The sequence below is a fragment of the Nanorana parkeri genome, unplaced genomic scaffold (genome assembly GCF_000935625.1).
Source record: "Nanorana parkeri isolate BGI_ZX_2015 unplaced genomic scaffold, ASM93562v1 scaffold736, whole genome shotgun sequence".
NCBI lineage: Eukaryota > Metazoa > Chordata > Amphibia > Anura > Dicroglossidae > Nanorana > Nanorana parkeri.
In genome coordinates, this window is record NW_017307004.1 from 4,800 (window position 1) to 18,984 (window position 14,185).

At 43.0% G+C, this 14,185-nt stretch overlaps 1 protein-coding gene across 1 annotated transcript in view; it reads right to left on the bottom strand.

Moving 5' to 3' along the window:
- Positions 1–309: 309 nt before the first annotated feature.
- Positions 310–14,185, bottom strand: part of LOC108793299 (multidrug resistance-associated protein 1-like) — a gene marked incomplete at its 3' end in the record, with an annotated part of 90,425 nt that continues 76,549 nt past the window's right edge. Inside the window, exons 6-7 of the mRNA XM_018564207.1 lie at positions 12,354–12,415; positions 310–441 (exon numbers count right to left, since the gene is read on the bottom strand). Of these exons, the coding sequence (XP_018419709.1) occupies positions 310–441; positions 12,354–12,415 (194 nt within the window). The remainder of the gene's footprint in view (positions 442–12,353; positions 12,416–14,185) is intronic.

Here is a 14,185-nt window from a genome sequence, read left to right on the forward strand (position 1 = left end):
AGTTGATGCCACCGCAGCTACGCCCTACTGTCTGCAGTGGGATCGCTCAAACCAGAACAACTGGCACATCATTGCCTACGTTGCGGTCCAGTATGATCAGAAAAAATGATGCAAGCACCATTTTTTTCGATAGCATGGGTGAGAGGGCGCAGCTGCAGTGCCATTGACTTCAATGCACTGCAACGCCCCCTCCAGCCCCAGAACGCATGGGGGAGCTTACTATGTGATACGGTGCGTTCCAGCAGCTAACCATGCTGGAACGCACTGTATATGGTGTGAAGCAGCCCTAAATCAAAAGCATAAACTTACTTTTTAGCTTTCTGGTACTCTTTTTCCCAATTCCTGGCTAGGACTGGTCCTACTTCCTCTGAGGTGTCTTCTTTGTTAAGTGACCATAAATCCTTTGCTTCCAGGGGCCTTTTGTACCCCTGAATCATCATTCTAGGGAAAAAAATAATAATAATTGCATATATATCCATATAAAGCACAATAGATTTTTGATTCTGTTACAGCTCATGCACAAAAGTGTCTGCATCATTAACAGGATGTCATCAAAAACACAAATCATGTGTTACACAGTAGGGATGCACCAATACTAGTATCGGTGCCGATGCCGAGTACTCGTACTCGCCCAAATGCTCTGATGCCTAGACCAATACTTCCGGAACCATGAAGCCGGCTTCCCGGCCTATCAGAAAGCCAGGCGCCCAGCTTCCTGATTGGTCGGGAAGCTGGCCAATCAGGAAGCCGGGCGCTGTGCAATGACGCGGCGCCCGGCTTCATGCTCCCTCCTCATGACGAGGGAGCATGGAGCTGGCTTCCCGGCCAATCAGGAAGCCGGGCATCGCATCATTACATGGTGCCCAACTTCCTGATTGGCCAGAAAGCCAGGCTCCATGCTTTCTCGTCACCTAGTGACGAGAAGCATGGGGACAGCTTCCATGCTAATCGGGAAGCCAGGTGGCGAGTCATTACACGCCGCCTGGCTTCCTTAAATGGGAGTTCCGGCATCAGTATTCGGTATTGGCGAGTACCGGAAAAAAATATTGGTACTTTTACTTGATACCGAAAAACCGGTATTGGTGCATTCCTAATTAAGTCATGAATACATTTAAAAAAAAAAAAAGAAGGTATTTCACGGTGTTATTTGACATCTTGTAAACATGTAAATCCAACATATGGATCAGAACAGCACTAAGCAAAGTGTTAGCTGCATTTTGTGCTACTCCAAATGGAGCAAGGTCTGTTGCATTCACTCATTGTAAGGATCTGTGCTGACATTGGTTCTGGGCTTGAACCAATGGCATTCATTTGGCATCAGTTTGAAATGCTTCTGAGATCATTCAGAATTTATTGCCAAATAGATATTATCTGCAATTGACCTCCTTCTGACCGCTATCAAGTAGATTTTACATTCCTATAAACCTGCATGGGATGGCAAACCCACTTCAGGAGAAACAAAATACCACAGAAATAGACACCAAACAATCGAAACCCCTTCAAAAACAAACCTTAACAGTGAAATTCCCTTTCAGATTTTCTATGCCAGTCACAAGATCAGTCTTTTTACAAATGCATAGAATGTACTGTATGTTAGCATCCAATGACTTTGTAGAAATAACATTATCCTTTTATCAATAGCTAAATTGCATAAATAGCAGATGATAAAACTAGTTAGACTAAGAGACATTATTACATATAACTTACAAGTTAAAGAGGAACTTTACCAATATCTTCAAAATAACAACAAGTACACCTTTAAAAATGTTTAGCAATGGCAATTTACAAACAGATACTTATAGATAATTGCAGGCTTTTTATTCGTTGCATACCTTATTTTTCTTTTCCTCCCCATTCTTCCCACAGTGGACATTTTTACTAAGGGCAGATTAATATGTCTCCCTTTACTTCCTGGAACTCTGGCACGTGACTAGGACATGCGATTAGGACACGTGACCATGCACATCATCTCAGGGGAGGAAAATACCTTTCCCTGAGATCTTGCGAGATTACAGATTAGATTTCCCAGCAATGCACTGCTGATGTAACCTTCCCAGAATGCAACACTTTTGCATGATTACATCACTTTTGCCAAAGAGGACAAGAAAGCAGAAAAACAAGAAATTGTAAGTAAACTGAAAATATGTTTAACTAATAAATATAGGAGATTTCATATCATCACGCATAGCTTCATGCTGATATGATTTTTAGTCAAAAGGGGGTAAAGGCCCACTTTAAGAAACATCCTAATAAAATGTACATAAAGTGGGTTACATATACATGTCAAGTCCCCTGCCTGCTGATGCTCCACTTCCCTATATTCCGATGCTACTCCATTACCCTGCCGGAGCCATTGACAAAAGCCCAGTGCTTCTGGATAAAAGAAAAAAGTGACCACCTTCAAGGAATGCAGTGCTTGGCCTGAATAGCCAACTACTAGACCTAAGGCAGAAGTCATGATCACTGTGTAAGCTTATACAGGGTTAGCACTCTTGGTTCCAACAAATGGAGCAGCAAGGAAGAGCAGTGATACAGGGCAGGGTCCGTTCAAGAGAATCTATCACTTTGCCCTGAATCTTCAAAGCGGCAGAGTCTATTGCAGCTGCACAAAAAAAAAATAATTTAAATATATTCCTCAATAGTCACAAAGCATTACCATCCATTTTATGTGACAAATGCCTTTGTAAACCCAGTTATTACCTTGTAAAAAGTAGCAGTGACATATTAACTGTGCTGCACATAGTCTGTACAGACAGCGACAGCAAAGATGTGAGAGAGACCAAGCAGGCACACTCACTACAGGTGTCCTGCAAAAAACTAAAAGGGAATTACATACTAGTCTGACCAGCCTGTACAATGGGAGAGAGCAACAGTGACCGCTCTTATTTACAGATAGCACCTGCACAAATGGAAAATTTCAAGCTGGATTACTTCTGGATCTAGAAGAAATAAGATTTTTGTGCTTACTGCAAAATGTATTTGTTGGAGTCTACTAAAAGGCATGAATTCAGAAACTTTTGAGTTATATTGCCATCTACAGCAGGACTGGACATTGGCAAGCAAACAAATTGTGGGCCAGCCAGAATAACCCCTCTGACTCCCAGTATGCCTCAGTTTTGTGACAAAGCAGAACCAAGAGCAATATCATAGCCACAGGGGTGGGACCTGCATCCCTCAATGAACTCCAAGAAATAGATTTTACAGCAAGTAAAAAAAAAAAATTAAAATATGTTCTGGTCCACTGAGGGGCACAAATTCAATATCGGTTGGCATTCCAACTGAGGGCTGAGGAACTGAAGGGTTAAATCCAGAATCCAAATCTTACATCTGCAATCTCTGATACAGTTCCTGAAACCCCTCTAAGAGTATGAAACATTCCCCCAGTCCATGTGTTGTTTTTTGGACTTCCTTAGTTGGCAATAGAAAAGGCAGCACCCTCTCCTCATGAAATACGAAAGGTTTATTGTTAAAAGAAACAAGAATACTCACAACTGGAGCATATAATCATACATGTAATGAATTCATATCCAACACAAGTCTCCCATCATCAGGAAAAAACAATTCATAGGTGATTGATCAAAAACAATTCATAGGTGATTGATCAAATCAATAGACCGGACCGCCAGGCACTGTAACCAGACTAACATGTTTCAGGGTGCATCCCCTTCATCAGAGTACAGTAATACTGAGATCTCTACCACTTATATATACCACCAAAGTGTAACTGACCTATCAGAAGTTACTTACTTGATACAGGTCATCATGTCACTAAGATGGTGGAGTCCCCTATAGGATTCAGTCTCCATAGCAGGCTGTCCAAGAAAAATTGCCATATATACCCTGTTTCCCCGAAAATAAGACCTAGTACTATTTTTGGGAATTGCTAAAATACTAGACCTACCACGAAATAAGACCTAGTTGTGACCATTCACAGGGCCGGTGGTGGCATAAGGGGGAACTTGAAGAGGGAGAGGCAGGAGAGAATCAGCGGTGCCAACGAAGCCAGCTTTAGAGGAAGCGAGGTGGCACCGGAGGGAGCAGAGCCGCATAAGCCGATGCCTCCTCTATAGCGTCGGCTCCTGTCACAGGCGGAGTGATACCACATTCACTCAGTCTGTGAGGAATCAATAGTGAAAGTTCGTGTCGCTCATTATGGCCAGCGATTGGTTAGCAAATTCCTCTTGGTACGGCACCCCTGATTGTCCTGATGACCATATTTTTGTACATGAATACATGTAGACTTTTTCTAAATGAATAAGTGTGGATTGTTGTACATTGAAAAATAAATAAAAAAATAAGACCTACCCCGAAAATAAGACCTAGTGTGTGATAAAAAAAAAAAAAAAAATATATAAAAGGCAGGGTCTTATTTTCGGGGAAACACAGTCCTTCATTTTAGGCTAATAACAGTTTGCTTATTATAATGTTTCCTTATATGGAAACATTATTCCATTTGTTTTCCGGCTGCGCATGCGCAGTCTGTTAACGCGCATGCGCTAAAACGCTAACCGCGCGCAGATGTCCCAACAGTATACGCTGGATTATGATTAGTTCACCATGAAATTTGCATGCGTACAGCAATAGCAGCCTGCAGGTTCAGAGTTTATCCCAGTCTGTATTCCACTGCCAAAATAACTGGACTTAACCATTATTTAAGACTGAATTCACCTTTCAAGCACAGCCATACTGCACAACCTGAGCACAGATGCATGCTGATGAGGCTGTTGGTATAGGTCAGGGGTAGGTAACCATGGCTCTCCAGCTGTGCTGCAACTGCAAATCCCATCATGCTTATGCCTCTGGGAGTCATGCCTGTGGCTTGTAATGCCTTATCGATTTGTAGTTTCAGCACAGCTGGAGAGCCAATGTTGCCTACCCCTGGTATAGTTGATACACTGTGGTTTCACAGATTCAACCCACAGGGTTGATGTTAGTTTGAAATAAAAGCCTTAAATTATTAAAGCCACTATATATAAACTAAAAACGTCAATAAAAGGAATTGTAAAACAATGTAAATTCATGCGACATAACATTAAAAACATTGTGACATAAACCTCAATTAATATCACCATAAAGGCATTGTGACAAACCTCAGTTAATAAGGCATACTTGCCACTGCTAATAGATCTCTTTCTCTCTCTATGGGGGAAAGCACTAGTGTTAACGTGTTATTATAAATGTTATTCCCCAAAAACTATAAAGCTGAATTAAATTCAAAAATTTTGTTTAGGCCAGTTGGTAGAAGGGCGTTTCATTTGTAAATCCAGTATGCTTCCTCTAAGTAGGAATAGCCTCTATTCCAAAGGCCGGTAAGTCTGCTGGATCTGCCTCATGATGGATTAAAAAAATGTCTGGGAACTGAATGTTTGTCTTATCTCTTGAGGATATTCCTCTTGTTCCCCAAAACAGGTGCGCATGTATGAATTGTTCTCCCTACGTACATTTTACCACAAGGGCATATTAAGCCATAAACTACAAATTAAATGAACTATTTGCCAACGCTGCCACCATTGTTAGTCACATTTTTCTTTCTGTGCCAGGGCCGGCCTTAGGGGTGTGCGAGCAGTGCGGCCGCACAGGGCGCCATGGCAACAAGGGCGCCGTGCGGCCGACACAGCTTGTCCTGGGGGCGGCTTCTCTCCCCCTCACCGCTGGGAACGTGATCACCTCTTTTTATATTTTACCAAAAAGATGGGTGATAAATGGGTGTGGTTACTGGGGGTGTGGCCACTGAGGGGCGCTGTAAAGCTTTCTCGCACAGGGCGCCTAAAGGCCTAAGGCCGGCCCCGTCTGTGCCACATATATGGGCACATCCCACAATTGGGCACCCTGCATCTATAATTCCCACATTGTTTAAGAAGGGAAGTCCCCCTATCGAATTGTGAATGAGAGGTGACTCTAGATGGTGCCATCATTCTCTTAAAATCTTTGGGCTTCCTAAATATCACCTGAGCAGGGGTGTGGGATTACTATCGCCCGAGACATGCAGTTTCGGACGCCAGGCGAGTAGTATTTTGGACATTTAGCCCTGCTTCGGACAAGCAGAGCTAAATGTACAGTGGGGATCCGCCGCTCGTTTTTATACAAGTGATCTGATCAGATCACTTGTATGAAACGAGCAGCAATCTTGTCCGGGGCGCAGACAACTTGGCCTACAATGCCAGAGGAATCACTCTATCAATAACTCTATTGACGTGTCGCACAATGACAGGATGTTGTATTGTAGGGGTATGGAGTGGAACTGAGCAAATGGGACTACCTCAAAAGGAGGAACTCTCATTCAAAAGGAAAAAGGCAGGCGACTCTAGGACCTCGGAGACAGAGCCTGGGGGCAGACAGTCTGAAGTTTCTCCTGGGAAAGAAAAACTAGAATGAGCTCTGTCTAGGTCAGTATAAGACCCAGATATTCTAAGCGATTAATCTGTTCCGGTGCTGACTGCTGAAGGTTCAGGTTGTAAAGAGCTTGTTGCACTCCTTACCGGAAATCCCAATGATAGGGATGGATGCTGAAATGACTGCAGATGGCACCGCTATCACATAACTTTGGTGGAGAAGAATGTCACAAGCTAGCCGAAAATCCTTTTCGGATCATCAATTGTTCTTTTTAATGAACAGATTGTCAATTGAACAAGAAGCGTTTTCAGGACCTTGCAGGGTTACTTCATCAGGCTCAACATCGACGCTGAAGGTTCAGGACCCAGCCAAACCTCTTAATTTTCTGAATGGACTAAGCTACGTTGGCCACCAAAGCCTGCGCCAACTATTTATTCAAGGAGGCTATCAAAATACCTCACAATGCTGATGCCCTGGGAGCGCAGTAATGCTAGCATAGAAGACAACATCTTGGTGAATACTCGAGGTGCAGAAGATAGACCAAATGGCAGAATCCCAAATTCTACATGCTGGGGGGACACAGCAAAATAAAGGAATCTCTCATGTGCTGAGAAAAATTAGGACATGCAGGTATGCAATTAGGACATGCAGGTATGCAAGCATCCTTATATAACGTTCTTTTGCTAATAAAAACCTCTTAACTAGAGGCTCTTCCAGCAATCTACACTGCAGAAAAACAGAAAGGGCTGACATCTGTACCTTAAGGGTACTTAGGGCTAATCCTTTTTCAACCCCATCCTGCAAGAATTCTAAGATGAGAGGTATTGATGGGGCAACATCCCTGTCCATACACCAGCTCGAGAACACTTTCCAGACCTTTCCATAGATCTTTCTAGTAACTCATTTTCTACTAGATAGAGTGTTGATTACCTTTTCTGAACAACCCTTCCCTATCAAGATCCTCCTCTCAAGAGCCAGGTCGTCAAGTGCAAAAACTCCAGGTTCGGATGCAAGATTGGCCCTGAAGAAGATCCTTCCATTCTGGAAGGGTCCACGGGGTCTGGATTGATTTTGCCAGCAACTCTGAGAAACCATGTTCTTTGGCCAAAAGGGAGTCAACAGAATGAGAGCACACGCTGACCTTCTCAATTTCTGCAACACTTGAGGAATCAGGACCAGCTGAAGGAACGCATAACCCAGGCTGAAGGTCCAGTCTTGTGCCAGCGGATCCACTCCCCTGGAGCCCTGTTCCCTGCCCAAGGAGAAGAACTCCAGAGTCTTTCGGTTTTCTTTGGTAGCAAATAAATCTATCTCCGGCTGATCCCATAATTGGACAATCTGTGCAAATACCTCCGGGTGCAATTCCCATTCGTTTTGCCGTATGGGACTCCTGCTTAGGAAATCTGCAGTAACGTTGTGAACCCCTTTTATGTGAACCGCCGAGATGAAAAGCACTCTTGGCTCTGCCCACATAAAAATCTCCTGAGCTATTTTCAACAGGGGCTGTGATCTCGTACCACCCTGATGATTTAGGTAAGCCACTGTTGTTGAATTGTCTGAAAATATCTGTAAATGTTGATTCTCCAACACTGCCTGAAAGGCCACCAAGGCTTCCCTTACTGCAGAAAGTTCTCTCACGTTTGAGGAGGATGTTGCCAACTTCTGGGACCAGGACCCCTGTGCCTGAAGACTTAAGAGCATGAGCCCCCCAACCCCAGGAGCTTGCGTCCGTGGTAATCCTTACTGTATCTACCTGACTCCACAGTCTGCCCTTTCTCAGTCTGTCTGGGGCCATCCACCACTCTAGGGAAAAATGAGCCTCCTGTGGAAGCTGTACCCTTCTTTCTAGAGACTCCCTCTGGCTGTCCCATTGGGATAATAGGAACCCCTGCAGGGGCCTCATACAAAACTGGGCCCAATCCAGTGCTGGAATGGACGAGGTAATTACGCCTTACAACCTCATGATCTCCCTGAGCATTAAACAATCTGCTTGGTGTGCAGATCGAGTCAGCTCCAAAACCTTGAGCACTTTTTCTTCTGTAAGAAAAAGTCTGAGATACAGAATGAATTCTGTATCCCAAAAATACAATTGATTGAGTCGGGTTTAAACAGGACTTTTCCCAGTTCACTATCCACCCCAGGAACTCTAACAGGTCCTTTACTTTCTTCAGATTTGCCAATACTCCTTCCTGTGAGTGGGCATAAAGGATGTCATCTAGGTATGGGATCAGGAACACGCCTTGTTGGCGCAAAAAAGCCACCGGCTCTGCCAAAACGTTTGTGAAAACTCTTGGGGCGGCAGACAGACCAAAGGGGAGGGCTCAAAACTGCCAATGCATTACGCCCTGCCCTGTGTCCACAGCAAATCGAAGGTATATCTGGTGCTCCAGACATATAGGTATATGCAGATACGCATCTTTTAGGTCCAGGGTGATCATAAACACTGACATTTGAAGCGTCTTTTGTACTGAGTAAATGCTTTCCATACGAAAGTGCTTGAACACTATAAACTTGTTTAATTTGTTTAGATTCAGAATCATCCTGAACCTTCCTCCTGGTTTTGGAACCAGAAATATATGGGAGTAAAAACTCCAAAATTTCTGCTCTGCTGGGACCGGTACAATGACGTTCTGTGAAGCCAGAGTCTGGATGCACTCCTGTAGGGCTTGGGCCTTTATGGGATCCCTTGAAAATTTTGTTAAGAAAAAAGTTTGTGGGGGAAGGGATAAAAACTCTAGGCGATACCCCCTTTCTAGAAGATCTAAAACATATCGACTCTTTGAAATACTTTCCCATTGAGGCACAAATAGGGAAAGCCTTCCCCCCACTTTTTTGCTGGCGTCATTTAGAATCCTTGTTTGGGGTGGCTGAGCTGGAAAAAAGCAGGCCTCCCTTAACTTTATTCTTATTAAAGGGCCAGGTTCGCCGCTGGGTCTGGGGCTTATTAGGTTGCTTCCTCTGATCCTGTGGGGGGCGAAAAAACCTCCGGTTACGAATTCTCTTTTTCTTCTCCGGAAATTTCTTCCCCTTCTCAGAGGATCTGGTCAAAACATCATCTAAACCAGAACCAAACATAAACCCCCCCTCAAAAGGTAGACCACAGAGTCTGGATTTAGAGGTTAAGTCACCCTCCCAATCCGGGCCTCACAGCACCAACACACCTCACAGCACAGAGCGCGCAGCGGAAGTGAGGCAATCAGCCGCGACGGAAGTGAGGTCATCACCCGCGACCGGAAGTGACGTCAAGTCGAGGCTTGGAACACACCGGAAGTGCCTCTCAGTCCACTGCTCGCCCAATACACTGCCCCAGCATGTCGGACGCCGCTACGAAACCACACTACAAGCTCCCTTACATGAAGCAAGGGAAAGCAGGACAGGGCCACAGGCCTGGGGGCCTCAGGAGTGGATCCTTAAGGGAGGAAAGGAACCAGATCCTGGCTTGTCAGAGTAACATAGGGGAAAAAACCCCTCCGCTCTCCAGCAAGGCCAGAAGGGAGGAAAAACACCTTCAACAGCAGAGCCGCACAGAGGGGGATCCGTGACCTCAAGGCCAACCGGTCAGGAAGAAAAGAACAAACGTGACATGGTCCTGGACGTTAGGAAACACAATCTAAACTGAGGTACGAGGGGAAGGGGAGGGGCTTTTAACTATTTTACTAATTGTGTTTCCTGTAGAAGGTGGAACCAATCATCTCTCAGGTTGCGGTCCTGGAAGATGATTAGGGAAATAAAAGGTAATTTTGCAAGTGATAGGAGCAACAAGTCTCAAGAAAGTTGACAGTGCAACAAAGAGCTGGCAAAGTGGTACTAACAAGGAAGCGCTGGAAGAACATTTTGCAAAGTATTAGGTTGATTGGAAACAGGTCAGTAACATGATTGGGTATAAAGAGAGCATCTTAAAGAGAGTCAAGACTGTCTCAGAAGTATGTGAGCCAATATGTTGCGCTTGGTATTAAAGTGTAACTATTTTAAACCATTCGTACAATTGTGCTGGTGTCCATACCATAAAATGTGGTTTTAGTACTGAAATACCGTGATGGTGAATTTCATAAAATTGTGTAGAAACATAAAAAAATATATTATAGGAAAAATTATCACAGACAATATCCTATCTATTGTTAAGTGTCAACAATCGGTGCAAACATAAGTGTATAACCAGAAAAACGAATATAATACAACAAATGGGGTTAATCAGTTGGTCTGATTTGTGACTGAAAATTGATGGCAGAGCTCTTTCTATATATTTTGAATAACATAAAATATATAAAAATATAAAAATATATATTATTAGGCCGTATTCACTTGTTCTTGTAGACTACTTAAGATCGGCTTAAAAGCAACAGTTCACAGTGTTCATATATAAAAAAGGATTGGAGGGTAGGCAGAGTTCTTTCAAAACAGGAAAAATAATAAGCGGGTGTCTATTACTTTAGTTCCATCGAAGTCCACGGAACATCTATTTAGGCATCTCTCTCCCCTTTACTCCAATGGGCCAGCACTTCAATCTCGGTTGCGGCGTTTTGACAACCTCCAGGTGTAATTGGAAAAACCGGAGTGTCCAGCCCAGGAGGGAAAAAGAAAAATACAAGGGAGAAAACAGATCTCAGTGCAGCAGCAAGGTTCTTTATTAAGGATAAAATAAATGATCGCACTTACAGGATTTTGTTGAGTAAAAGAGCGTATAAGTGTAAAGGACACTCAGCCTGTTAAAAACGTTTCCGGACTGTCAGCAAGGAAGCGGTGGTTACCCTTGACGTGTTTCGTCTCTTTGTAGACTTTTTCAAAAGGGTGCTGCTTCCTGTCTGACACCGGAATTTATATAGCTCACAGTTGATTGCTCTAAATTGAAATAACCTGCAATCAACTGTGAGCAATCAACTGTGAGCATATGCTCCCATCTTAATGACGTCTTTTCCCGGGAAGGCCTTGCATATTTCAGCAGGACAGTGTTAAACTGCATACTGCATCCATGACAACAGCATGGCTTCCTAGTAGAAGAGTCCGGGTGCTTAACTGGCCTGCCTGCAGTCCATACACCTTTCACCAATTGAAAATATTTGACGCATCTTGAAACCAAAAATACGATAAAAGAAGACCAAAAGACTGTTGAGCAGTTCAAATCCTAATCAGGCTTGAATGGAACAACATTCCTCTCCCAAAACTCCATCAACTGCTCTCCTCAGTTGCCAGAGAACATGGAAAACAGCGTGGAAAACATGGCCTTGTCCCAACTTTGAGACATGTTGCTGCAATCATTTTCAAAATTGCTTTTTTTTTTTTTAAATGGTACATTTTCTAAGTTTAAACATTTAATATGATTTCTATTGTGAATAAAATATGGGTTTATGAGATTTGCAAATCATTGCATTCTGTTTAAGTAGATTTTGCACAGCATCCCACTTTTTTTGGAAATAATGTCGTAAAACTGGAGTAGACAAAATCTGGATTAGCTGAGCATAGTAATCAGCTTCCATCTTCAGGTTGTTTAGTTACCCTTTCAAAACAAAAGCTGGAAGCTGACCGGTTATCATGCACAGCTGCTCCAGATTCTGTCTGCCCCAGTCTTAGTAAATTACAACTCTGTTATAGGGGGCTACTACAGACTAAAAACATATCAAGCTATATCAATATCGAAATTAAGAAGCATGAAGCCATGCTCCATAAATCCCGAAAAAATGTTATTCTTACAGTATTTTCTAAAACATGAACTAAAAAAAACTATTTTCAATTGTAAGCAGGGTGACAAATATATAGCAGGTTGCAATATTTATATAGTAAACATGAGTGCTCATACAGCTTTATTACGTGCTACCATAATCTTTTGTTGGCATAGGTATTGCTGGCATCCTTACGGAGGTGGTGTCCTTCCTGGACATCTCAATGTATATTGTAAAAATCCACAGCATGAAGTATGTACAAATCACTCACTGAGGTATTACCATGTAATAATTGAAGATTTACACTATTATTAGTGTAGAGCCAGTTTCAAAACATATAGGTTGTGCTTTAATTTTACTCACCTACTAATCCACCAGAATGAAATCTTGGAGAGAAAAGAAGCACTTGACTCTGGACAGGGATTCTAGGAAAAGAATAAATAAAACATTACCGTTACATAGTTACATAGTATTTGAGGTTGAATAAAGACATTAGTCCATCAAGTCCAACCTATTAGGATCTCATTCTAGGAGTACCCGTACCCCTGTATATTACTGTCCCTTAAGAAATCGTCCAAAAGTTTCTTGAACAATTCCACATTATTTGCTGAAATCACCGCCTGTGGCAGTGAGTTCCAGACCCTAACTGATCTTACTGTGAAGAACCCCCTTCGCCCCTTGTGCTGGAATTTTTTTTCCATCAATTTTAGGTGATGGCCTCTAGTTTTTGTAACGGAGCTAATTTTAAAAAGTTTATCGCTAATGTTGCTACCACCATTAAACATTTTGTACATGGAAATCATATCCCCCCTTAATCTCCTCACCTCTAATGTGAACATGTTTAAATTTAGTAGCCTCGTCTCGTAGCTCTGGTCCTCCATACCCCTAATTAGTTTGGTTGCCCTTCGCTGGACTTTTTCCAACTCAAGGACATCTTTTCTTAGTACTGGTGACCAGAACTGGACCGCGTACTCCAGATGAGGTCGAACCAATGATCTATAAAGTGGCAAAATTATAGACTTGTCCCTGCAATACATCCCCTTTTTAATACAGGACAAGACCCTGCTAGGTTTGTTTACAGCAGCCTGGCACTGCAAACTACCTTTCAGTTTGTGGTCTACAATGACCCCCAAATCCTTCTCCATTTCTGACTTCCCCAGCGGCATACCCATAATTGTATAACCCATTTGTTTATTTTTAATTCCAAAGTGCATTACTTTGCATTTATCGACATTAAACCTCATCTGCCACATTAATGCCCACTCCCCTATTTTATCCAGGTCCTCCTGTAATGTTATAGTGTCTAAGTCCGTGTCTATTACCCTCCCTATTTTGGTGTCATCCGCAAACACGGAAATATCGCTGTTAACACCCTCCCCGATGTCATTAATAAATAAGTTGAACAATATGGGACCCAGCACAGAACCCTGAGGCACACCGCTCATTACACTAGCCCAGTCTGAAAAGGTGCCATTTACAGATACCCTCTGGACACGTTCCCGTAGCCAGTTCTCTATCCACGTACACACCACCTCATCTATGCCCATAGCCCTCAGCTTGTGTAGCAAGCGTTTGTGTGGTACCGTATCAAAAGCCTTTGAGAAATCCAGATATACCACATCTACCGGCCTCCCTCCATCCATATCTCTACTCACCCCCTCATAAAAAGTTAGCAAGTTAGTTAGGCAGGAACGGTCTTTCCTGAACCCATGCTGATTGTCATTAACTATCCCGTTTTCCTGAACAAATTCTACCAGATAATCCTTTATTATGCCCTCTAGCATTTTACAAACTACCGATGTTAGACTGACCGGCCTATAGTTCCCAGGTTGGCACCTTGCCCCCTTTTTGAATATTGGGACTACCGTAGCCCTCCGCCAATCACTGGGGATCCTACCAGTCATTAAGGAGTCCTTAAAAATGAGGATTAATGGTCTAGTTATAACCTGGCTTAATTCCTTAAGTACCTTGGGGTGCAGGTTATCCGGACCCTAATGCTAACTTTTCTCCCTTTGAAAATGTAGAAAGGGTTTCAACTGAAAACACTCACTAGGCTTCACATATACCAAAGCTATTGAACAAATAACTATGCAACTATGGCCTACCACTTTATAGCCGAGTTGCTGTTGTTCCCAGTTGCTTCCACTTTATTATAATATCACTAACAGTTGACCGTGGAATATTTAGTAGCAAGG